The sequence below is a fragment of the Phoca vitulina genome, unplaced genomic scaffold, assembly GCF_004348235.1.
Source record: "Phoca vitulina isolate PV1807 unplaced genomic scaffold, GSC_HSeal_1.0 scaffold37, whole genome shotgun sequence".
Lineage (NCBI taxonomy): Eukaryota > Metazoa > Chordata > Mammalia > Carnivora > Phocidae > Phoca > Phoca vitulina.
This window is the reverse complement of record NW_022589740.1, coordinates 656,076-678,922: the sequence shown is the minus strand read 5'-3', so window position 1 is coordinate 678,922 and position 22,847 is coordinate 656,076. Positions and strand designations below refer to the sequence as shown.

Genomic DNA, 22,847 nt, shown 5'->3' with positions numbered 1-22,847 from the left:
GAGGGGAGTTTGGAACCTTCCCATGGAGAGCAGGTACTCTGATACCCCCACACCTGTTACACCGCCGTCGCCTGCCGAGCCTCGCCCTTGTGCCGAGGGTGGGGGGTCAGAGTGGCGGCCTGGCCGCAGCCTTCCTGGCGTCACGTCGGGCAGAGTGCGGGGCGGTGGCTGCAGGCTGCGGTCCTCGGCTGTGCCGCGAGATCTCTCCGTGAGCATCAGCCCCGGGCTAGTTACGCCGAATGCAGGCCTCATGCAGCGCGGACACGCACACGCACACGCACACACACGCGCGCGAACATACGCACACACAAACACTCACATATGCGTGTGCGCACATACATGCACGCACCCAGACGCACACGCATGCGCTCATGCACACAAACACGCACACACGTGTGCACACATGGACACGCGTGCCCACACGCACAGGCTAGAAGTTGCCCTCTGTCAACGAGGATGCTGGGCAGCAGGCCGGTTCTGACCTCTTCCCTCCTGTTGCAAATGGAGCAGAACCAAACGGCCCGTCTCTTTCAGCCAGGACGCATCATTTTGTCCCTGTCGAAGGGTTCAACCGCCTCAAAATGGCCCGGCCTACCAGAACCTGGCCACCGAAGCTTCCCTGGACACCAGCTATGCCTGGGGGACACACAGGGGGGACGGTCATGGGCTTCCGAGAGTGGCTTCCATGCTGGGCCGCCACCCTGCACACCACCAGGGGCTCTGGTGCAAACAACCCCCCACGCCGACCCCCAGCGACAGGTTTATAAGCAGGCTTTTGGTTTTATTTTGTTAACAAACACACACGGGACAGGGAAAGGTTACTGACCGAGTGGTATCTAATGCACGAGTTCTCTGTGGCCTGGAAACTCCTACACGCCCCCAGCCACCTGCTGAGGATACCGTACACAGCGGAATTAGGGTTGATCATTTTCTGCATCTCTCAAACGAACACAATTACTCTTTTGGCGTATTTCTCACTCAGACTGCTTGAAAGTTCTGTGTTCTCGCAACGGGAAGCTGGGTTATGGTGCAAGTGTCACTAATACTAACACCAGAAACCCAGGGCCCCCGGCGCCCCTCAGGGCCAGTGCGGAGGGATCCTGCGGCCACTTTGCTCACTACGTGAACACGCACTGCCCAAGGTCGTGGCTCCGAAACACTGCCTCCCTTTCTCCACGCTTTACTCTCCAGACACGCTATTGGAGTAGAGAATAAGCTCTTTTCAGTGATGGGAGGAAGCCGACGCCAAGCGTCTCCTGACAAACAGGACTTCTCTCACCAATAACAAAAGTGAGGGAAGTCTTTGGTGGGTATGTGGAGACCCCCCAGGACCCACAGGAATGTTCCTCCATCAGGGGGACATGCATGCAGGAGCCAACTTCTTGAGAGAGAGCTAACATATCGAGCCGTCTCTTGAGTCTTGACTCAGCTGAAACATCCAGCAAATCAGAAAACCTCAGGGGCTCTGATGTGGGCTTGCCCAAGTAGGAGTCCTTCTGAAGGTTGCTCTGTTTTGCTTCTACCAAGTACCGAGCACATCAACTCTGTGGTTATGAGATCTCTACAGACGTGTGCACGTTCTCCTCGTCGGTCTGTCCTGCAGGTGGAATCCTTGGGGAAGGCGTGCACCGAAACGCCTTCTAAGTAACTCCCTACCAACGGGCACGCATGGCCAACCTATACTGAAAAGGGGGGTTACGGCATCATCACATTTCCTTGAAGAATGCGCAAACCGCCGGATCCCAGACGCGCTCCTGACACGGCACGGTCAGGGTCAGCTTTGCGGGGGCGGGGGCTGCCGACCGCCCCAGCTTCTTCACGGGGACAGCATGGGGTCGCTGACTCGGTGCTTCTCTGATCAAAGTGAATCAGACTCCACACAGGATCAAGTAAACCTCTCCTAATTCAGGACAAACTTTCCATCACGTTAAAGAGGCTGCAGCCTCCGGCTTCCGGCTAGGGTGTCTGTCCTCTGCTCATATGGGTTATTTTCCTGGTTGGCCTAGGGACAGCCTCCTGAAGGACCCTGGCTGGCTTTTCTGGGATCTGTAGGAATGGGGCTTTGGATGTGTGTAAGACTCCACAGGGACACAGGACAGAGGAGAAGCAGGGACGCCGCTCCCAAAGCTCTCTGGTTCTCCGCTCTCTCTGGGTCAGCCCCACACACCCGAGCCCCACCTGGGAGCAGCCCTTTCTGGGAATTCAGGCAAAGCCTTCTGAACACGAGACTTCATGTCAGTTGAGGAGACTGGGACTGGAGTGTGTACCTGGTTTCTAGCCACGTCCTTACACCTGGTGGTTCAAGCAGGACACTGCACCACGTACCCCCACTGGAGCCACGTACGGATGGCAGACATTGGAAACCAAGTGCTCTGTAGCCCAGACGTGACGAATACACCAGCATCCACGCTGTGCACAATGTAGTGTGAAGTTCCCAAACATCACTGTGGCGTCTGGGGAAGCACGCCGTACGTTGCGTGCCCACCACCACCTCCCCTCTGCAGGCACCATGGAGAGTGGCTGCTGGGACTTGGGGGAAGGCAGATCACGTCAGCAGCCGGGGACGTTCGGAAGACTCAGGAGCCGAAGCGGACAAGGCACGCTGTCTACCGTGGAATAAGCTGGCGAGTCCTCGGGTCCCCCCCTTAGTGACGTCCATACCACGCAGGCTATTGGCAAATAGGTTTCCCGAGCGCCAGCTCTGGAACTCCCGGGGTTGAGGCATGCAATAAATAAGACCGTGGCTGTGAGCAGAGCGCCCCTTGTCCCGCGGATGTGTAAGGATCCCCGTTCCTGGAGGCCGCTGCTCTCACTTACAGAGGGTCCCATTCTGCACCGTTTTGTTCCTGTCGGTCATGCAGGGCGAGGCGGCTCTCTGCGGAGAGTCCTCCTTGCTCTTTGGCGAGGGGCTACTGTTGTTGCTACCGCTGGACTTGCTTCTGCTGGGATCGAGAGCGGGCTGGGCAGGCGAGGAGCGGGCGCCGCAGCGCCGGACCAGGCAGGTGCACACCAGCCGGAAGAAGGCCCGCCGCATCTCCTTGCTGGCCAGCGTGTAGATGACGGGGTTCATGGCCGAGTTCAGCACGGCCAGCACGATGAACCACTGGGCCTTGAACAGGACGGCACACTCCTTCACCCTGCAGGCCACGTCGACGAGGAAGAGAATGAAGAGCGGGGACCAGCAGGCGATGAACACGCTCACCACGATGACCACGGTCCGCAGCAGGGCCATGGAGCGCTCCGAGTTGTGCGGGCTGGCCACCCTGCGGCTGCTGGACTTCACCAGGAAGTAGATGCGTGCGTACAGGACCACGATGGTGGCCAGGATGGCCGTGAAGATGCTGATGCAGAAGGCGATGTACTTCTTGGAGTAGAGGGGCAGGATGGTGGAGCAGTCGGGGAGGTCGTGCAGGCAGTTCCAGCCCAGGATGGGCAAGGCGCCCAGCGAGAAAGCGATGAGCCAGCACATCCCGATCAGAAGGAAGACGCGGTGCTTCTTGTTGGCGTCGTACGGCCTCATTTTGATCATAGTCAAGTGCCGCTCAATCGCGATGGCCAGCAAGCTGCAGGTGGACGCCCCGAGGGCCACGAACATGCTGCCTTCCCGCAGGAACCAGACCGTGGGAGACAGGCTCAGCGTCCTCTTGCCTGACATCAGAATGTTGACCTTGTAGGCGATGCCGGCCAGCAGGTCACAGAGAGCCAGGTTGCCGATGAAGAAGTACATGCGATTGTGGAATTTATTGTTCCTCCAGATGGCGATGAGAACCATGAGGTTCTCCAGCACGATGAGGCTGCAGATGATCAGGAACAGCACAGTGGTGAGCACGCTGCCCTCGGGGGCCTCCCTCAGCCTGCCCGCCAGCTTGCCCACATAGCTGTAGTGCTCATACAGGGTCTGGTTCCCGGGCCTGGGGCGCGGCGTCAGGACCGTGGCCATGGCTCGGGCGCGTAGAGGCTCAGCTCCGGATCCCACCAGAGGGCGCCCTGGGCACGTCCATCTCCAGAGAACGGGCTCCGGCTCAGGCTTCAGGGGTGGCCCCGGCCGGACCCCAGCCAGGGCGCGCAGAGCAGGAGCCTGCAAAGAGAAAAGAGGGGTGCCCAGCGATGAAGGTGCTCCGAGACCACCCAGGGGCAGCGGCCACAGCAGAGTTGGAGGAAGGCACCCGAACTCCGCAAGCATGCAAACGGCTGGTCACGCAGGGGCCCAGAGCTCCCCAGCGGCTGAGGCGGCCACGGGAAGCCACTTGGTGTCTGCAGCCCCCGGGAGGGAGATCAGTGCGTGAGTGCCACGGTCGTTCACTCATGTAACAATGACACACAGACCGAATAAACATCCATCGGGGAATCCCAAGGCACTCGTGAGTGCTAACTGCATCCTTGATCCACCGCACGGGAGCTGCCAAACCATGATTCCCCGTGACCAGGAGACAGACAGGATCATCCCAGGACAATGCAATAGGATAGAACCGGAATGACGCCTCCAGGAAGCCCCCCTGGTGAGCCTGAAGTCACGTGGTGAAGCACCTGCAGCCCTGACAGCATCCCTGGGACCAGGGCTGGGGACAGAGTCGGGTCCCGACAGCCCCCAGGAGAGGCCGGAGACAGGGCCACGCGGCCACGGAAGGAAGGGCAGTGTGAGGCAGAGCAGAACCCAAACCCGTACCTCCACGGGGGTGATGGGAGGAAGGGCAGGGATGAGCACTCGGGCTCTGGACGTGGCTGAAAACTCAGAGTTCAGATCAAACAGTCTGAACCCCCAAAACTGAAGCCGTGCAAGTGAACAGAAAGAAACGACCCACCTGGGGGTCTAGGGACACAGTGAAGGTGGGAAGCCAAGGGCCAGGCCCTCGAAGGCCCTGGATTTAATCTCCCCTCCCCTCCAGATACTTCCCACCCCCACCTGGGGCCGTGCTCATCACCTCATGTGACGTCACAGCTGGACGTGGCTTTCAGTGGACCCACTGATTTTAAATTAGAAATATATGCTTAAATATCTGCTACAATCAAATGAGATTAGCTTAAAACAGCCCTCTGAGTGTCCAGCGATGAGTATTTTTTTACTTTTACAACGTTTAAGCCATAGCCCTAAGTTGGGTTCAGAGACAGACAGCTCCCCAAATGATATGGGGTCTGCATTTTGGGGTGTGGTGGGATCTTGCTAGGTACCAAGAAGGCCCAAGAGGGTCTCAGTCCTGGAAGGACTCAGGGGCACAGCGTGGGCGGCTGCTCTCGGACGAGAAGGAGAGAAACTCCGTGGGTCCCCCACTCCCTCTAGGTCACTGTTTCCCGGCCCTGCGGGCACTGGTTGGGGCCTGGGAGGCTGTCAGATCCCCCCCTCCATCAGGGGGCTCGGGTTCTCTGAGGTCAGAGAGAGCCGCTCTGTTCCTTTGCTGCAGAGACTTCTCCCAATGTGCCGGAGCTTGCATGCGCGGCTGTTCCAGAAACCCCGTGGGCCCTGGCCTCCGGGGGCCGCCTGCGCGCTGCATGCAGGTCAGTAGATGCCCCTGGAGACGCACGGGTCAGCTCGGTGGGCCGCTGTCCCGCCGGCCCCTGCCGCCGCTCCCGCACCTTTCTCTAACTCTGGCCTGTCCTTCACGCCCTGAGTCAAATTCCTCCTGCTCTGCAACACGTTCTGGAGTCAGCCCAGCCCCTCCAGACCTCCCTGAGCCCACTCGCCACTTTTTACAACAAATCGCAGGCTGTCGTTTCAGGAGTGTAAATAATGCCGCGGCTGACCACCTCTGAGCCTGCGGCCTGCAGGGGCCTGCTTCACTCACACCGCATCGGGGGCACCGCGCCCGTCCGCTCACGGGTGCCCCACGAACGCTCTGCTCTTCCCTGCTGCTTGTCAGCTGAGTCTTTATCTGTGAGCCGCGAATGGAGCCGCCACGGCCTCACTCCGCCGTCCGGGCCCCGGGCACAGCCCGGAGCACAGCCAGCCCCACCGAGAGTCGGAGGGAGCAGCGGCCGGGGAACGGCTACTTCCCTGCCGGCGCCGGGTCCACGCAGCAGACCCGAGGCCTCCACGCGCCCCACGCCAGGCAGCCCGGTGCCACGCGCCGGCGGCCACTCTGTCCACTAGTCCTGCTCCCCAACCAGGGGCTCCCGTCCCAGCAACGATGACACGCATGTGGTGAGCATGACTTGCGATCATGAGTGAGTGAGCACCCACATGGTCTGAATTGTAGAAACACGCGTGTTACCTGAAAGGGCGAGGAATGTGAATTGTTCGTGAATTCGCTCCAAGCGGCCACATGCGAAAGGTTTGGAAACCACAGCACGACTTCGGCTTGTCGGCTGTGCCTGTTTTCCCAGGGTAACTCCCCGCCACGTCCATCCCTCCCTCTGCACGCACCCCACCCCCGCGCTGGGGCCATGAGCAAGGACAGGGACGCGTGTGCCCATGAACCCGCTGGACCTGGACCTCCTGGACGTAAAGAGCAAGGACAGACAAGTGAAGGACTTTTCTTCGTGGCACAGGCAGGGCTTTGAAAGAACTGAGCAGGGCAGGAAAACAAGCAAACAATGAAGGCGATACCCAGCAGCAGAACCACCACAATGAAAATAGTGTAAGATGCGCCGGAGAGCCACCCAAACCATGCGTTTTGAGGGTGAATGTATTTTTCCTACTAACGCTTGATTTATCATTTCCCTTGATTAAATATTCATCACTCAAAGAGCACATTTCTTCCAGAACATCTCTTGCTAAATGCTACTCTCCGCATTTTTCGTAACTGGAAGACATCTGGCTCTCTTTAGAATCTAAAAGCTTATTTTCTTTGGATTACCAACATTAGAACGTAGACTCCACCCCAAGAGTTACGTGCTGGGGCAAAGGCCAGGTTGATTTTGGATGTGTCTGAGTGCTGTTACTTGTGGTCAAAAGCATCAAGGAGTTCTGCCCCCACCTCTCAGGGGCGCGGCAGGACCTGAATATGCGGAAAGAACATTCTGCCCCTCCCGCCCCCCACTCGGAGCGGCCAGCCCGGCTTGGGACCAGGTGGGGCATCAGCTCTCGGCCACATCCATCCTGAGGAGTGCTGGGCACTGTGAGCACAGCTCCTGGGAGGCCAGCCTGTTCCACGCGTCCCAGCCACCACCGACCCCCAAAGGGACCACTGGCTGGCTTCTCACCCCCTCGAGGGCAGGAGCCTGTTTCCGACCTTCACGTAAATGGGGCCCCATAGCCTACAAACGTGCCTGGCGTCTTTCTGCCGACGTGCTGCTCACCCGAGTCCTAGGTGGAGGTGCGTTCGGAGGCTGGTAATTCCTGCTCCTGTCTGTGGACACGGGGTTTCTACAGGTCGCTGTCCTAACAAGCGCTGCGGGGCCTGGGTGGGGGCATCCTCGTGAGCTGGTGCCTGTGCATCCATGGGCTGCCTTGGATTTCTGAGCGTCGTGCTGCTGTCTAGGAGGGGCTTAGATGCAGAGGGTCCCCGCAGAGACTAACGGCACCCGGCTAGCTGGAGAAGTCCCCATGTGGGCAAGACGTACACATTACAAACGCTCACGTTTTTCTTTATTTTAAAAGTTAAACATCTGGGGCCTGGCAGGGACCACCGTCTGACTTTTCGTTGTAAGAGTCTGATCACTGCTTGATTTCCCCCGAACAAGTCAGAAATAGAGGCCAGTGCTGAGGAAGGTAGTCTTGTACGTCTCAGAGCGCCGGGCCTGAGCCAGAAGCTGCTGCGTGGGACGGGCACTGGGAGAAGCACCTTCTAGAAGGCGTCCCCGCCGTGGTCACCCAGGTTAGACCGCGTCGCACCGGTGAGGCTGCCGTCCCTCCGTCCCAGGGAGGCGCGTCCGCGGGGAGGGGCGGCCCGGGCGGCCGATGGGTTCCAGATGGGCTCTCTGCACTAGTGACTCACTTTCTCTACACATGTCAACTTGAAAAATAAACAAACTATAAAAAGAAGGAAAAGAAAAAAGTAAAGGGAAATATTTCCACAAAGTCTGGGGTCTCTCTCCCTCTCCGTCACAGCGAACAAGAAAAGCACGAGAGGACAGTGAGGAATTTCTCCCGATCAGACACGGGGTGCTGTTTGTGAAAGGCACGTTTTCCCAGGGAAACCAACGAGTCCATCCTCCAAACTGAACCGAGACACCAAGCATTTGCCAACCAGCAAAATTTCCTGGAAAGCAGTGTTTTGTTGTTGTTTACAAGAATTTAGGAAAGAAAGGCCGGGCTGGCCATGTCGATGCCCCAGGAAATTCCTTTGCTAATGAATATTTCCCCTTGCCCCAGATTTCTGAGCAACCCAGCGGGGCTTTCAGAGGTAGCTTCCAGCAAGAGGCCTCGCACACACGGCCCCGCGCGCCTGCACTCCGCTGGGAGCCTAGGCCCGGAGCCCCCGGTGAGGTCACTGGGATGAGCAGGCTCCCCGCTCCCCGGCGGCGTTCCCACACGGGACTCTCTCGGGCAGGGAAGGTGCGGGTGTTAACACAGATGGAGTGCAGTCCCGCGAGCGCATGGACGTGGGGGGGCCAGCAGGAGCCCGGGCACAGGCCCCAGGGGCGGCCTCCGTGCTCGCTCGCCTGGGTGCCCGGGCTTGTCCATTGTAAGGCAGCCGATCTTGACACAAGAGGCCTTACCCTCTGCTCTTCAACCAGACTTTTCAGACTCTCCTTCTCTGCCTGTTCTTAGTAACGGGATTGGACTCCTGCCCAGACTGCCGTGGGATGAATGAAGGTGTGTGGGAATGAGCTCCTCCGGGCAGCTAAGGGCCTATGCAAATAAGAGACACCTGGCCCAAGAAGTCCTAACTGTGGGGTCCCTCCTGCCGGTTCCTGGAGCCACGGTGACACGGCCCACAATGTCCCTTGCAGGCACCCCGTCTGTCCCCATGGTGGCATCTGCCTTTTGAGTGTACACAGAGGGAAGCTGAGGCAGCGCTGGGCTGGATGGCTGGGTCATCCGATTCCCACGCACCACAGCAGGGGCTCACTCTTCTAGAGCATCCACCCCCCACCCCGCCATGGTCTTCACCGAGATGGCGGTGACAGGAGTGTCACCAGCAGGCTCGCCAAATGCTGGAATGCTGACACAAGCGGAAACCTGACCCTGGGGACGTGAAGCAGCATCTGCAAGGCCCAAGAGCCCCACCGACCGGCTCAGGCCTCGCTCCAGCGCACGGGGCTCACCGGGCTGGCCTGCCACCAGGCCTCCTACACACGCAGCCACAGAGATAGGAGGAAAACGACACAGAACGGAGGCTGACCGTACCCGGCACGGTCACAACCGTCACCGAGCGCCAGAGTCTCGGCACTGGATGGAGTTCACCGAGCACGTCCTGTTACCTCCGAAAGCTCAAGGAACGTCTCCTCAGGCAATTAATTAATTCAACAGAAAATGGGTGCAAAGAAGTGGCTGCAAACTGATAAGGCAGGAAGGAGGAAGCCACGTGGGAGGGAACAGAAAAGCCCCAGAAAGCACAGCGCAGTGGTTCCAGCTACCAGCACAGGCGGCCCTCGGCCCGGCCGGCGGTGTCAGCGGCCGGCTCACGGCACCGAGTCCTGCAGAAGGAGAGGGGGCTTCACAGTAGGGCAACCCCCAAATTTTCAAGATGACGGCATGCCCAGATTCTCATTTTTCCATCATAGAAACACATGCACACACTGTAGGTATCGAAGTGTGTGTAGGAGGAGGGAAAAGACATCACAGGGTCACATCAGTGCCATAATTTCCAGAGAAAGGAGGAAATTAGTCCCTGCATTTTGAGAACATTGTTAGGCCAACGTGTGAGGCTCCTTCTTCAGGAGATGCCACTTTCTACCATCCACACGCGGTAGAAAATTAGGAGAGCCACGCGCTTTACGAAATTCAGAAACCTAAAGAGGAAAGCAGCATCGACGAAGGTGAAGCTGGGGGAGAATCCATCCCAGCCGCATCTTCACAGGAGGCTTCTGAGGGCTGATGTGCAGTCTCTCCTGTCAGGTGACGGAACAAGCAGACCGGCAGGATGTGAAGGTTGCTGACTGAGAAAACCCACTGGGTGGTCCTCCTATGGCCACAGAATTAGTCATTCTGGATGGAGCTCTGCATCAGTTCCCTGAGAACTCCTCCAGAGCCAGACACTTGCACGACTCCTCGAGGACAACGCGCCCACCACCACCCCAGCCACAGGCAGGGCCGTCCGCCGTGTCCATCACGCACCCGCAGGACCTAATCCTGCCCGCTACTTCTAGGAACTGTTTTTCTTAACCACGCCTGCAAGAATGCCACTGAAGATGTGTGTCTACATTGAGTGTTTGCAACTTCTGACCAAGAATGTTGCAAAGATGAACGAGGAAGATGTGTGTCTACAGCGAGTGTCTGCAGCCTCTGACCTCCAGACTTTAGAAAGATGCCTCATTCTGGAAGTCGTCAGGGCTCCAGGGCAGGTGGGTACCGTGGGCAGGGTGGACCCTCCACTTTTGAAATTATCCTCCAGGAGAGCCCCGTGTTCGTGCCACTCGCCTTGCTTCATCTTCCTAACAAAATGTGTTCCCTTTAAACCCCCAACAAGTTCCTCTCTTACATCTAAATATAAAAACCCACAAAGAAATATGTCACCGGGAGTGGCCAGCACCAGAAGAGAGAGAAAGAGAGAGACACAGACCGTTTGGAGCCGGGGTGGTTAGAAACACAGCAAAGCTAGCATCGGGCCAAAGAAGGACATGTCCCGTCCCTTCTCCAGGCTTTATCCAGCTGTGAACGCAGCACGTGGGAACCTCACGATTGCAAAAGTAGGGGCTTTATCTTCCAGCCCTGATTCTGACAGTCCTGACTGCCTACTTCAAGAATCGGAAGAAAACAGTGGAATTTTGTGGCGAATATCATTTAAAAGAACGGTTTTCTCAGGAGAACGACGACAACCACACACTCCCAGAGCCCCCAGGTCCTCATCCCGGGACGGTGAGGCTGCCTCACTTTTCAGTTACTCCAGGAAAAGGACAGAGGGGACTTCTCTGGGAAGAGCCACTTATGTCTCCTTCAGGTCATGAAGGTGCAGTTCAGTCTGGACCTTCCCACTGTAGTTAAAAAAGAACCATTCCCTCTCCCCTGGCTCTGGCTGGTCAATGGCTCTCATCACTAGAGTGGAAAAAGGAACCATTCCCTCTCCCCCGCTGGGGCCATCACCGGAATGGATGGCCCGGATGAGGGGCTGATGGGGACGTGGTGTCTTCTTGGGCCAGGTCACAGTCATGCCAGGGATAGGCTGGAATTTGGTGAGAAAAGTGGGCCCAGCGGCCCCCACCCCACCCACCCAGGCTGGGCGCCCCGGACTCGCAGCCCCTGCCCCGCCGACTCACCTCTGTCTGGAAAGGGCACTTGGGCCACCCGCATCCTGGGGACCCTTCCTCCGCTCACAGGCGGCGGGGACCGGGGCACCGGGAGAGTCTTGGGGCTGGATGGGGGGGGAGTCGGTCCCGGCCGGGGGCTGTCGCTCGGGCTCCTCCTGGCGCCGCGTTCCCGTCGCGTGTCCCCAGGACCGGCTGGCTCAGCCTCTGCGCGCAAGCCAGAGCGCAAACTTTTCCAGAGGCCCTTAGGGGCGGGGCGGCGCTCCGCCCCACCGCCCCCAGCTCCCCGCCCTCCCGGCGCCCCCTCCCTACTTCCTCCGCGCTCCCGAACCCCCACCTCCCTATTCGCTCAAGTCCCCTACCCCATCTCCACCTCCCCGACCCTCCTCCCCGCGGCCCCTCTCACCTTCCTGCCCCGGTCCTCACCTCCCGCGTCTCCTCCTCATCTCCCCGTCTCTCCTCGCCCCCCCATCTCCCCGCCCCAGTTCCCACCTCCTCGTTCCTCGCCCCTCCCTCTCCCTTCCCCTGCGCTCGCCCCCCTCACCATTCCTACTCCTCTTCCCGCCCCATCCAGTCCCCCGCCTCAGTGCCCTACTCCTCTTCCCGGCCCATCAGTCCCCCCGCCTCAGCTGCTCCCAAGCCCCTGCCCCAGGCCGGCATCCTGACCCTGCGCCCTTGGGCGAGCTCCTAGCAAGGGTTTGGGCTGATGATGATGATGATATCATCATCATCATCATCATCCTTACTGTGGAAGTGATCTTGATAATTTCCTTTTCAAATTGCCTTTCCACTGGTTCCTGGGTTAGCATGCTTGGGCGCTGGCTGTGGACCCCAGGCCCACCCCACACAGGGCTGCCCAGCTCCTGGACCTGTGGGCCCATCTCTGGGGCTGCTGTCCCCACAGAGATGGACCCTCTTGCATGGATGCATAAAATAGCCCTGACAAAGTGCTTCCAAAGAAGAATACCCAGGGAGGTGACTAGACTACAGAATTTTCCACTGGAGAAAGAAAGTAAAGGCCAGGTGAATGCACACAGCAACCAACCCTAGAAACTTTTGGGGCATGGTGGGGAGAGGGAGGAAGAAGAAAAGGAGAGGCAGGAGGGAACCCCAGGCCTGTTACCCACAGCAAGGGTGCACCTCCCTGGGCAGACAGAATAGGGGTGCAGGGGTACCAGGAGCCAGGTGGGAGGATGCAGGGGAAGGGTCTCCCTCAGTTACCTGCCCCAGATCTGGAGTCCTCCTGCTTCCAAAGAAGGAACCCTGTCCCACCTTCCCCTAGAGCTGGGAGCAAATGCTTATTTAGGGGGAGTTTGAGCCCTGATGGGCGCCTGGCATGTTTTGCACTTTGCTGCTCTTGTGTGTTTTCCCCGTAGAGAAACTGGAGCCCTGGAGAACATGGGGCGGGGGCACCACAGAGCTCTGGCCTGCCCTTGGGGCTCAGAGGAGGCTGCCCCTGCCCTGTCCTTGCTGCCACTTAATCCAGTGGGCCATATCTGCTGTGAGTCCCGTCGACACGGTGGCCTTCCAAATGGACTCAGCATGTCTTGTGCAAGCTCTGGGGAGCCACTTCTGTCCCAAATTGTAAGTGGGATCGACCGCGCCTCCTCCAGCTTCAAGCCAAGCAAAGGAGAAGAGAAACCTGCTCTTTGGCCACCTGCCAGAGCCAGGGGACAGTACAGCGTCCTGGCCTCCATGTCTCCACCCGACCAGTCAGTTGGTTCATCAGCAATTCTTTAAACTAGTTGCTTTGCGCTGTATGAAATCACTGGTTATTGGCTGAAGCTCGCCATGATTGCGCCCCGTCTCCATTCACTGGGCAGGTTCTGAAATCCAGACTGAACAGGACAACCTGAGGTCTGGGGATGCCTCCAAAACCAGCCTCAGAACGGGATTCCCGAAGCCTGAAAAACAATGGGGCTTTTTATTGCAGGCGCCCCAAGGGAGACACGAGGATCTGACATAGAGGCATTCCGGAAAATCCTTTTTCAAAAATACTCCTTTCCCCCAAAGATTCCCCTCCTGATTGCTCTCCCCACACACACCTCTCTCACTGAAGCGGTGCCCCACCTGCTCCTCCCTCCCTGGGCTATCAGGATCAGACACTGGACCCTGACTGGGGGGCCCTCTGTGCCCCCACACAGCCCTTAGAGACCATATTCTCTCTCTACTTCTCTCCAGAAAACCAGGCCTCCCTAAGGGTCTGTTGGATAAGTCTCCCACTCTGCCTCCTTAATTAACAAGGGAAAGCTCTTTACAGGGAATGCCAGCTCATAAATGTAGAAGGAATGGGGGAATTTGGAGCTCTGCGTTCTGGATTCCTCAATGAAATTACCGAGTGGAAAAACAAGGCAGTGTGAAAGCATGTCAATCACACAGTGCTACCTGGGAAAGAAAAAACACTCTCCACTTCCATCGGAGACATCTGTCAGCACCTTCACGGGGATTCAAACTCAGCATCACCTGTGCTGGGCCAGCCTGACATCAGGGGATGCAAAATCCAGCACACGAAATCACCGATGCTGTGTTCTTGCGGAAAACACTTCCCTTGAGTCAAAGGCCAAGCCTATAGCCTTCACTTCCAGTTTACAGGAAAAAGAAGGGATAGAGCATCTGGTAAAGGACACCAGGAGAAAGGACCAGACAGGTGCAGAGAGCCAAGCATTCGACATCCCTCAAACACGTCAATGTCAGGAGAAGGGTGGGATTGGTCCTAGGATAAAAACAGCCAAGAGAAGCAGCGTTCCTAACAGCCAGCATGGGCCTGATCGACACCTGGCAGCAGGAGAGATTGGGAGGACATCCCGGGATGGACGGAGTGTTGAATGATGTTGCTGACTCATCGGTAGCATGAATTGAGTGTGATAAAAGCTCGATGCTCATCTGGAAGAATGGCCTTATTTCTAGGAGACCAATATCTTGGTGTCTAAAACTTGTTTTCAGATGACTCAGCAAAAACAATATGGCACGTGAAGTCGGTAGGACAAAATCAGTGGTTGGAGTTGGCTGGGGGACAGCAGGGAGCTGTACAATGTGTCCCCTTCTCTGGATGTTTGAAATTTTTCCATAATAAAAAGTTGGAGAAAAATAAAATGTCAGGTACCAGATAATTTAAAAATTTCTCCACCTCTGTTCTCAGGCTATCAAATCAAATCTAGGCTTATGGGAATAAAATTAAAAGATAGCATGATTTAGGGGCACATGGGTGGCTCAGTTAGTTAAGCATCTGCCTTCGGCTCAGGTCATGATCCCAGGGTCCTGGGATCGAGCCCCGCTTCGGGCTCCCTGCTCCGCGGGAAGCCTGCTTCTCCTTCTCCCACTCCCCCTGCTGTGTTCCCTCTCTCGCTGTGTCTCTCTCTGTCAGATAAATGAATAAAATCTTAAAAAAAAAAAGATAGAATGATTTATATGTGAATGCTTTTGAAAAACCATCTGGCCCCAAACTTGACTATCATTTGAACAAAGGTATTACATATTATGACATATGTGTAATACATACTTGTTCATAATTTTACAAAAGGAAACACATTCACTTTCCCAGCGCCGTGGTGCCTCCAGCCCAGGAAGCAGGTGCAGGGAGGTTGGAAGACTCTGACCCACGGGGAAGCCGCCCCCGTGACCATGAAAAGCAGAGCCAAGGTGCTGTGGGAGTGGATTGCAGCTGAGTGGCTGTCAGCACTGGACACTTGGGCCTGTAAATGCACCTCTTCTCTGCCTCGCTTCCCTCTCCCAGCCTCTGCCTCCTGGATCCCGGATGCTTCTCTCCATCCCCGGGGTCAGAATCAGCGGGCACCACTTCTGTTCCTAGCTCTGCTTTGGCTCTTAGCTTGGGTAAATGCTGCATATGCCACCATTCTTGGTTTCCAGAGGCCACTCCTCAGGCACACACTCAGGACGGTGTGGTGTGAGCTCATTGTGGACGGAGCCCTGCGGAGGACAGGGGGTGGCTGGGTGAGCCACAGGGAGGGGTGCCCGGTAGGAGAAAAGGAGCCCTGGGGAGCTTCGGTCCCGTGGCTGTCCCACAGCTCGCCATGACGGAGGCATTCATGCATCGCTGGGAGAAATGGCTTTCATACCTCAGTCTGGATATGGATTTGCAAATCCAAAGTTGTACAATAACCCTGACTGGACCCACGTGAAGCCTCTGAGTCACTGGACTCTTGCACAATAAGTATTCGCTCGCTGACAGACACTACCGAAGCTGAGCCTCACAACTGTAATTGTGACTTCCAGGTACCACCTTGTCTGTCTGTGTCTTCCCCATCTCCGCCCGTGCTGTGCCGTCCACCGGGAGCCAGCAGAGATCCCAGGAACTGTTCTGTTCACATTTCTTATTTTGTAAGGGCACCTAGGTAGCGTGTATATGTTCATATAAGTATGTAACATGCGTGTACATGTGTGGGGTATGCACACGTGTGTGGGATGTATGTGTGCGGTCTGTGGGTGTATGTGTGCACGCATGTCAGGGTTGTGTGTGCACATGTGTGTGAGGTGTGTGTGTGAACACAGGTGTAGGGTGTATGTGTGAACACGTGTGTGTGTGCCGCAGAGGGACCGTACTGTAAAGGAGGTAATATGTTCTACCCTCCATGGACAATGAACACATGGACCCTCTGGTAAAATACAAAATGCGTATTTGGTCTTTGTTCCTTTCTTGGCACAGAGGTCCTGCAATTCTTGAATTTATTTGTTTTTGTCCATTCACGAGGTGACTGGTGGCTGGGGGCCCAGACAGCTTCATGGTGGGGGCTGGTTGATGGAGGCACCAACCATGAGACCACAGGGTTGGCACTTCCAGCCCGTGCCCCAGACTCCGGGGAGGTTTGGAGAGACCCTGGGTGGCTGGACACATCGATGCAGAGAGAGGGGCTCTGGGCCCCTTCCCCTCACCTTGCTCTGTGCCTCTCTTGCAGGTGGCCGTTACTGACCTGGACCCCTTATAATAAACCAGCGAACATAAGGAAAGCATTACCCTGAGTTCTGGGAGTTGTTCAGTTGCTCTGAAGTGGGTGTGGGAACCTCCGAATTTGTGGTCGGCTGGGCAGAGGACTCAGTGGGAGCGGATGGGGAAATGTAAACTCAGCCTGGGGAGGTGGCGAGGGTCTGGTGTGTTTGTGTTTTCCGTAGCAGCCCGTGTGTTCTGGGAGTCAGAGGATTAAGGACAGGCTGGGGGAGGCACCGTGGATGCTGAGCCTGGTCCTGAGAGTGGTGTGACGGCTGGCAGTGATGTGTGCCTCTGAATCCCACGAACTCAGGAACTCTGTCTGCAACAGCCCTGGTGCTAATATGACTCAGTCGTATTAGTCCAAAAAAAGTGCCCTGTCTTCTCAGATGCCCCACCTGGGAAACTGCGGGGGGCTGCCCTGCTGGAGCAGTGCCCTCTGCTTAGGAAGACTGTTTGTACACTCCGTCTGGGGCATAACTCAACAAAAATGCCGGGTTGTGTTTATCTAATCATTCACGGAGCTTGCAGTGGATGGGGAGGTTGTGCATAAACCTGTCTGCATTCTGCTTGGACCGGTTCTGTGTTTTCCTCCCGCGCTCCTGGCTTTTTGAACAAGTGTCTGCAACATCGCTGAACAACTTTGCTTTTTCTTGGCTGAGAGAGGGTTTGCTCGGGGTGGGGGTGGGGAAACAGGGTGACCATGAAAAGCAGCAGTAATTGCTGATTTCCTCACTCCTCCAACATCAAAGGCCTGTGGGTTTGGGGCACAAAGGACTGGAGGAGTTTGGATGGGACCATGAGAGCAGACATCAGCACTGATCTGATGCTTACTCCATCTAGGCACTATCCAAGAGCTTTACACAGAATCACTCTTCAACTATGCTATGTGACCAACACCGATATCATCCTATTTTTCAGATGAAGAAACCAAGGCACAGAGATGATCATACATTTGCCCAAAGTCACCCAGCTGGTAAGTGGCAGACTTGGAATGCCCCATCCCTTTGGAGTTTCTTAATCTAACTTGGCTCTTTGGAGGTTGCAACCCTCCTGAAGGCATTGGCCTGAACTTTGTGCATGAATGACCAATACCTGGGGTGCCTGTGGAGTGGCCCAGGGACTGCTCCTGCCACCACTCTTGGCTTGAGCTGGAGGACAGGAAGGGGAGGAGGATGGACACCATCCACAGACCCTCACTCTGGCCAGCCCCCACATCTTCTCTCAGTTCTGGACTATGAGCGGCTGGTCTGGGGAGACTGGATGGAACCTACCCAGATCCCTTACTGACAGCCCCTGCTCTAGCCCATGAGGACAGCTTGGGCAGGCTGGAACACTGTGGTGGGCAGAGGAATGGTGAATCTTGCTTCTATCATCATTCTTAATTCTTAATAAAGAAACTTGAATTTCTGAGTGTCAGAGTCCCCATCTGGAAAATGGTATATTGTGCCGTATTCAATGGGTACAATGTTAACTATCTGGGTATTTAAATGGATCATAGAAGTTCTACAACCTTCTATAATATGCACATGTGTGAAAAGCTTTCTTTCCATATTAATTTAGTTGAAACCATGCACAAACCTTTCTCCTTCATTAAAAAAATGTTTTACTTACTTATTTTAAGTAGACTCCATGCCCAGCATGGAGCCCAACACGGGGCTTAAATTCATGACCCTGAGATCAAGAGTCAGACCCGTAACCACCAAGGCCCCCCTAAAAAATGTCTTAAAAAGCTGAGTTTAGAAAGAGAAAAAATCTCAAATGAATAGTCTAGCCTCTCATCTCATGAAACAAGAAAGAGGAGCAAAATAAACCCAAAACAGGATAGGATAAAGGAAGGATAAAAGAAAGATAAGAGTAGAAATTAATTAAATTAAAACAGAAAAATAGTCAATGAAACAAAGGCAGTTCCTTGAAAGATCAGTAAATTGACAAACTTTTGCAAGATGGACAAAGCAAAGAAGGGACCAGACAGAAGGGCATCTTGGGGATGAAGCAGAGACTGTCACTACATATCCTGAGGGCATCACAAGGATAATAAAGGAAAAATATGAACAATTCTACACACATATGTTTGACAACTTAGATATAACAGGCCAATTCCTTGAAAAGTACACATTTCCACAATTCTTCCAATATGAAATAAACAATTTGAGAAGTGGAATTCATGATTTCTGAGCTCGCAAAAAAGAAAACTTCCAGCTCAGATGGTTTCACTGAAAACTTCTACCAAGCCATATAAAAAAGGATTAACCCATAATACTAACAATCTCTTTCAGAAAATAAAAGCACTTTCCAAATCATTTTATAAAGCAAGAATTTTCCTGTACCAAAACCAGGCAAAGATAGTATAAAAAAAGAAGACCACAGACCAATATTCCTCGTGAATACAGACACATACATTCCTAATAGAATATTAGCAAGTAGCACTCAGAAATATATAGAAGTAAAGATTATTGTAACCAAGTTGAATGCAAAGGAATGGAATGCAGGTTTAGCGTTCAAAAATCAAGCAGTACAATCCATAATATGAATAGCCTAAAGAAGGAAAAACATATGATCATATCAATTGATGGAGAAAACATATTTGACAAAATTAACATCAATTTATGATAAAGTTCTCAAAAAGCTAAGAATAGAGTCAATCCTCCTCAACTTGATAAAGAGCATCTGTAGAAAACCTATGGCTGACATCATACTTGATGAACGACTGAGTGCTTTCCCCTAAGATCAGGAACAAGACAAAGTGCCACCCTCACCACTTCTATTCAATATTGTCCTAGAAGTCCTAGCTAGCACAATAAGGAAAAGAAAGGAAATAAAAGGCATATAGATCGGAAAGGAAGGAATAAAAGTGCTCCTATTTGTAGATGGCATGATGGTCATCCTAAAAATCTTAAGGAATCTATGAAAATACACAAATAAAAATTCCTAGAGCTAATAAATAAGATGGCAGGATACAAGATTAACTTATAAAAATCAATTGTTTTTCTATATACTAGCAATAAACATAGAGAAACTGAAATTAAAAATAGAGTACAACTTACAATCACTAAAAAAAATGAAATTCTTAAGTGTAAATCTAACAAAACGTGCACAGAACTTGCATGCTGAAGACTACAAAGTGCTGAAGAGAGAAATCAAAGATCTCAATAAACAGAGAGACATACCATGTTCATGGATTAGAAGACTCAACATAATAAAGGACTCAATTCTCCAAAAGACTTAACACAATTCCTATCAAAATCCCAGTAAATTTTTTGCAGAAATAAAGAAAATTATTCTAAGTTATCCTAAATATTCAAAATTGTTCTATTTATATGGAAAAGCAAAGGAACTACAATAGCTAAAACAGTTATGAAAACAAAGAATAAAATAGGAGGCATCACTTTTCCAGATTTTAAGACTTACTATATAATTACATTAATCAAGACTGTGGTGTTGGCAGAAGGAAAGACAGGTAGATCAATAGAACAGAACAGAGAGCCCAGAAATAGCCCCATATAGGTATGGTCAATTGATATTTGACAGATATTTGCAAAAGCAATTCAACGAAGGAACAGTTATCTTTTCAACAAATGATGCTGCAGCAATTGGACATCCATAAGCAAAAAACGTGCCTGGACCTAAAATGTTTATAAGATAACATAGGAGAGCATCTTTGGGCCTGGGGCCTGGTGGAGAGTTCTTAGACATGACAGCAAGGCATGATCCATAAAAGAAAAACACCAATACATTGGACTTCACCAAAATGAAAACTTGTGCTCTGCAAAAGACTAAGAGGGAGAAAAGACAAACTATGCACTGGAAGAAAATATTTGCAAACTATACCTCTGACAAAGGACCCATATCTAGAGTTTTTAAAGAACTCTAGAAATTTGACATTTAAAAAAAAACAATTCAAAAAGAAATGGGCAAAAGGCATGAAGAGGAATATGGGTGGAAAGTGCATGGCTAGCCATTAGAAAAATGCAAAATTCAGGCCTTAATGAAATTTCGTTACCTTCCTATGAGAACAGCTAACACGAAAAACAGTGCCAAAGCCAAGTGCTGGTGAAGGTGCAGAGATACTGAGGCACTCTAGTGGGGATGTAATATGGTGCAGCCACTCTGGAAAGCAGCTCCTGGGTGGAGCCTGGAATTCTACACCCAGCCAAACTGACCACCCAGTCTGAGGGAATCCTAAAGATGTTTTCAGACAAAGCAAGAGTTCAAACCATCTTGGGAAGCTACTTGAGGAAGACCTTCGGCGAAAGGAGAGAGTAAATGAAGAAAGAGAACAACGTGGGCTCTGAGTGTGAAAAATGCAACCCAGGGAAGCAAATCCCAGCTGCCTGACAAGGGAAGTCTCAGGATGGCGGCAGTGCAGGGGGCTCACTGGGGATGGCCCTGGCCTTCACACCGTGGGACGCTTTACAAGAGTCCGACTAGCAGTGGAATCTCACATGGGGTTCCTGCCAGGCTATGCCCACATGGTCTACAATGCTGTCATTTGCAAGCCTCTGGGGACAGGCAAGGAGGTGGTTAATTAGATCCTCCTGCTTCAGCCCACCTCCCCATTCAAAGGCTTCTGGTTCCTGTCGGCAGCCCCTCTCTGCGGCTTCCCCCACCTTGCTAAGGCAGCTTCCATGCTCCATCCAGGCATCCTCTCCTGAAACTTTGCTCAAGTGTCTCTTTCCCTGAGCTCTCTGCTCCGTTGCTCTCTGTCCCTGGCCCCCAAGGCTTATAAGTGTACCCCCACTCTGGTGGGGGCTGTGGAGGAGAAACAAGTGTGCTCAGTGTGATACATCCAGCTGGAAAGCCCAACAGCATTCACACCCAGGGAAATGGCTCTCACTCTAAACAACAACACAACAACCCCCACCCCTTGACAACCCCCTCCTCGTCCCCACAGCTACCATCTTATCTCTCAGAGGAGAGGAGGCGTGAGCCATCGCTCCAACCACAGCACCTGCAGCAGGGGTCACCGAGGACCCCCATGCTGCTAAGTCCAGTGCCCATTTTCGGTCACAGTGGCCCCTCGGCCGACTGTCAACGTAGGCCTCACCCTTTTGGCGACCCTTCTTTCCGTGGCCATGTATTTATCCTCCCCTCTGATGTCCCCTCTCTCTTCTTTGCTGGGAAATCTGGCTTTACAAGAACCTCACCCTGGGCTCTCCTTGGGGCTGGACCTAGTGCCATCCCATTTTTAATTTCTGTAACAGTCATGTACAACTCCCCTAATCCATCCTTCACACTGCAGCCTGGAGGATCTTCTGAAAAGGAAAATGAGATCACACCTCTCCTTGGCCCTCGCCCCTGCCAGCTCCCCAGCGTCCAGGGCTGAGCCCTCCCACTGCCTGGCCTGGTGCCCCACGTGTCTTGGCTCCTGCCACCTCCCCACCTGGCCGTGCCTGTGTTCCCTCAGCTGTTCCTCTCTGCCTGTGGAAGCCTCTTCTTTGCAGGGTGGCTGCCTGCCTACCACAGGGCCTTTGTACATGCTGCTCCTGCCCCCTCCCTTGAGTGCTTGCCTCCCTCTGCATCTCACTAAATCCTGCGCACACTTTGGCTTCCAGATGAGGGCCCCGTCCTGCAGGAGGTTTTTCTTGATGTGCCAAATTTGCTCTGTGTCCTCTCCTGGCCACTGAAGAAATAAATGGTCCTAATTGCCCACCTCCCCACGTGGATTCCACAGCTGCCTCCAGAGCCCGAGCTTCATTACTGAGAGACCTCGAGTCTCCATGGCATTTGAGCAACACGTTTCTGTGGCTTTCGTGTCCTTCAAACGGGTCCTGCTGTGAGTGGAGGACTCTCCTCTCCATTTACACGCACTGTGCCTTCTTTGAAAGTGCGCAGTTCCCAAGCCCGCTTTTTTGAGAAGAGGCTGAGATTTCTCTCTTTTCCAATCTCTTCCATGAACTGATACTTTTTTTTTTTTTACATTCACAGGATGAAAATGCACATATAAAGGCTGTCAACTTTCAGAACATGGGGAGTGTTTGTGACCCGCACACCGGGACCCAGCACCCCGAATCCCCAGGAAGCCGCCCCACAGCCGGGCCGACCACTCACTCCCCCGGCTGTCAGAGCCCCGGAGGTGGGCCAGATGTGCAGAGACAAAATAAGGCCTCATTGACTTTACAGCCTGCCGGGTCACGAGGCTTTTGTTCACCAAGCTAGAAAGTTTGACCATTGGTTGCGCAACGTAAGTGGGCAGGAGGCAGATCTGCACTTGGAACCCGGGCTCCGGGAAAAGAGACGGCCTCTTTGGATGGATTCCAAACCCTGGAGATGGGAGAATGTGGGCGCAGTAAGTCTGCGGTCCCGAAGCTCCACGTGACCCTGAGAGCGGTGTGGAGTGTACGTGTGAGTACGTGTGTCTACGTGACTCTGCGTGTGTGCATGTGTCTGTCTCTGTGTGTGCGTGTGTGTCTGTGTATATCTGCATGTGTGTACATGTGTCTCTGTGTGTACGTGTGTCTGCATGTGTGTGCGTGTCTGTCTATGTCTGCATGTGCGTGCGTGTGTCTGCGTGTCTGCATGTGTGTGCGTGTCTGTCTATGTCTGCATGCGTGTGCGTGTGTCTGCATGTCTGTATGTGTGTGCGTGTCTGTCTATGTCTGCATGCGTGTACGTGTGTCTG

General features: G+C 53.8%; 1 protein-coding gene across 1 annotated transcript; it reads right to left on the bottom strand.

Annotated features, from left to right (window-relative positions):
• Nucleotides 1-339: 339 nt before the first annotated feature.
• On the bottom strand, nucleotides 340-11,716 carry S1PR3 (sphingosine-1-phosphate receptor 3). Its single transcript, XM_032427648.1, has 3 exons — nucleotides 11,690-11,716; nucleotides 11,296-11,490; nucleotides 340-4,078 (listed from the first exon to the last, which is right to left on the bottom strand). The coding sequence occupies exon 3, from the start codon at nucleotides 3,938-3,940 to the stop codon at nucleotides 2,810-2,812; it is 1,131 nt and encodes a 376-aa protein (XP_032283539.1). The 5' UTR covers nucleotides 3,941-4,078; nucleotides 11,296-11,490; nucleotides 11,690-11,716; the 3' UTR covers nucleotides 340-2,809.
• Nucleotides 11,717-22,847: the final 11,131 nt, after the last annotated feature.

What these genes read in the sequence shown, in the direction of transcription:
- S1PR3 (XM_032427648.1), bottom strand. Translation starts at nt 3,940, where the DNA reads ATGGCCACGGTCCTGACGCCGCGCCCCAGGCCCGGGAACCAGACCCTG.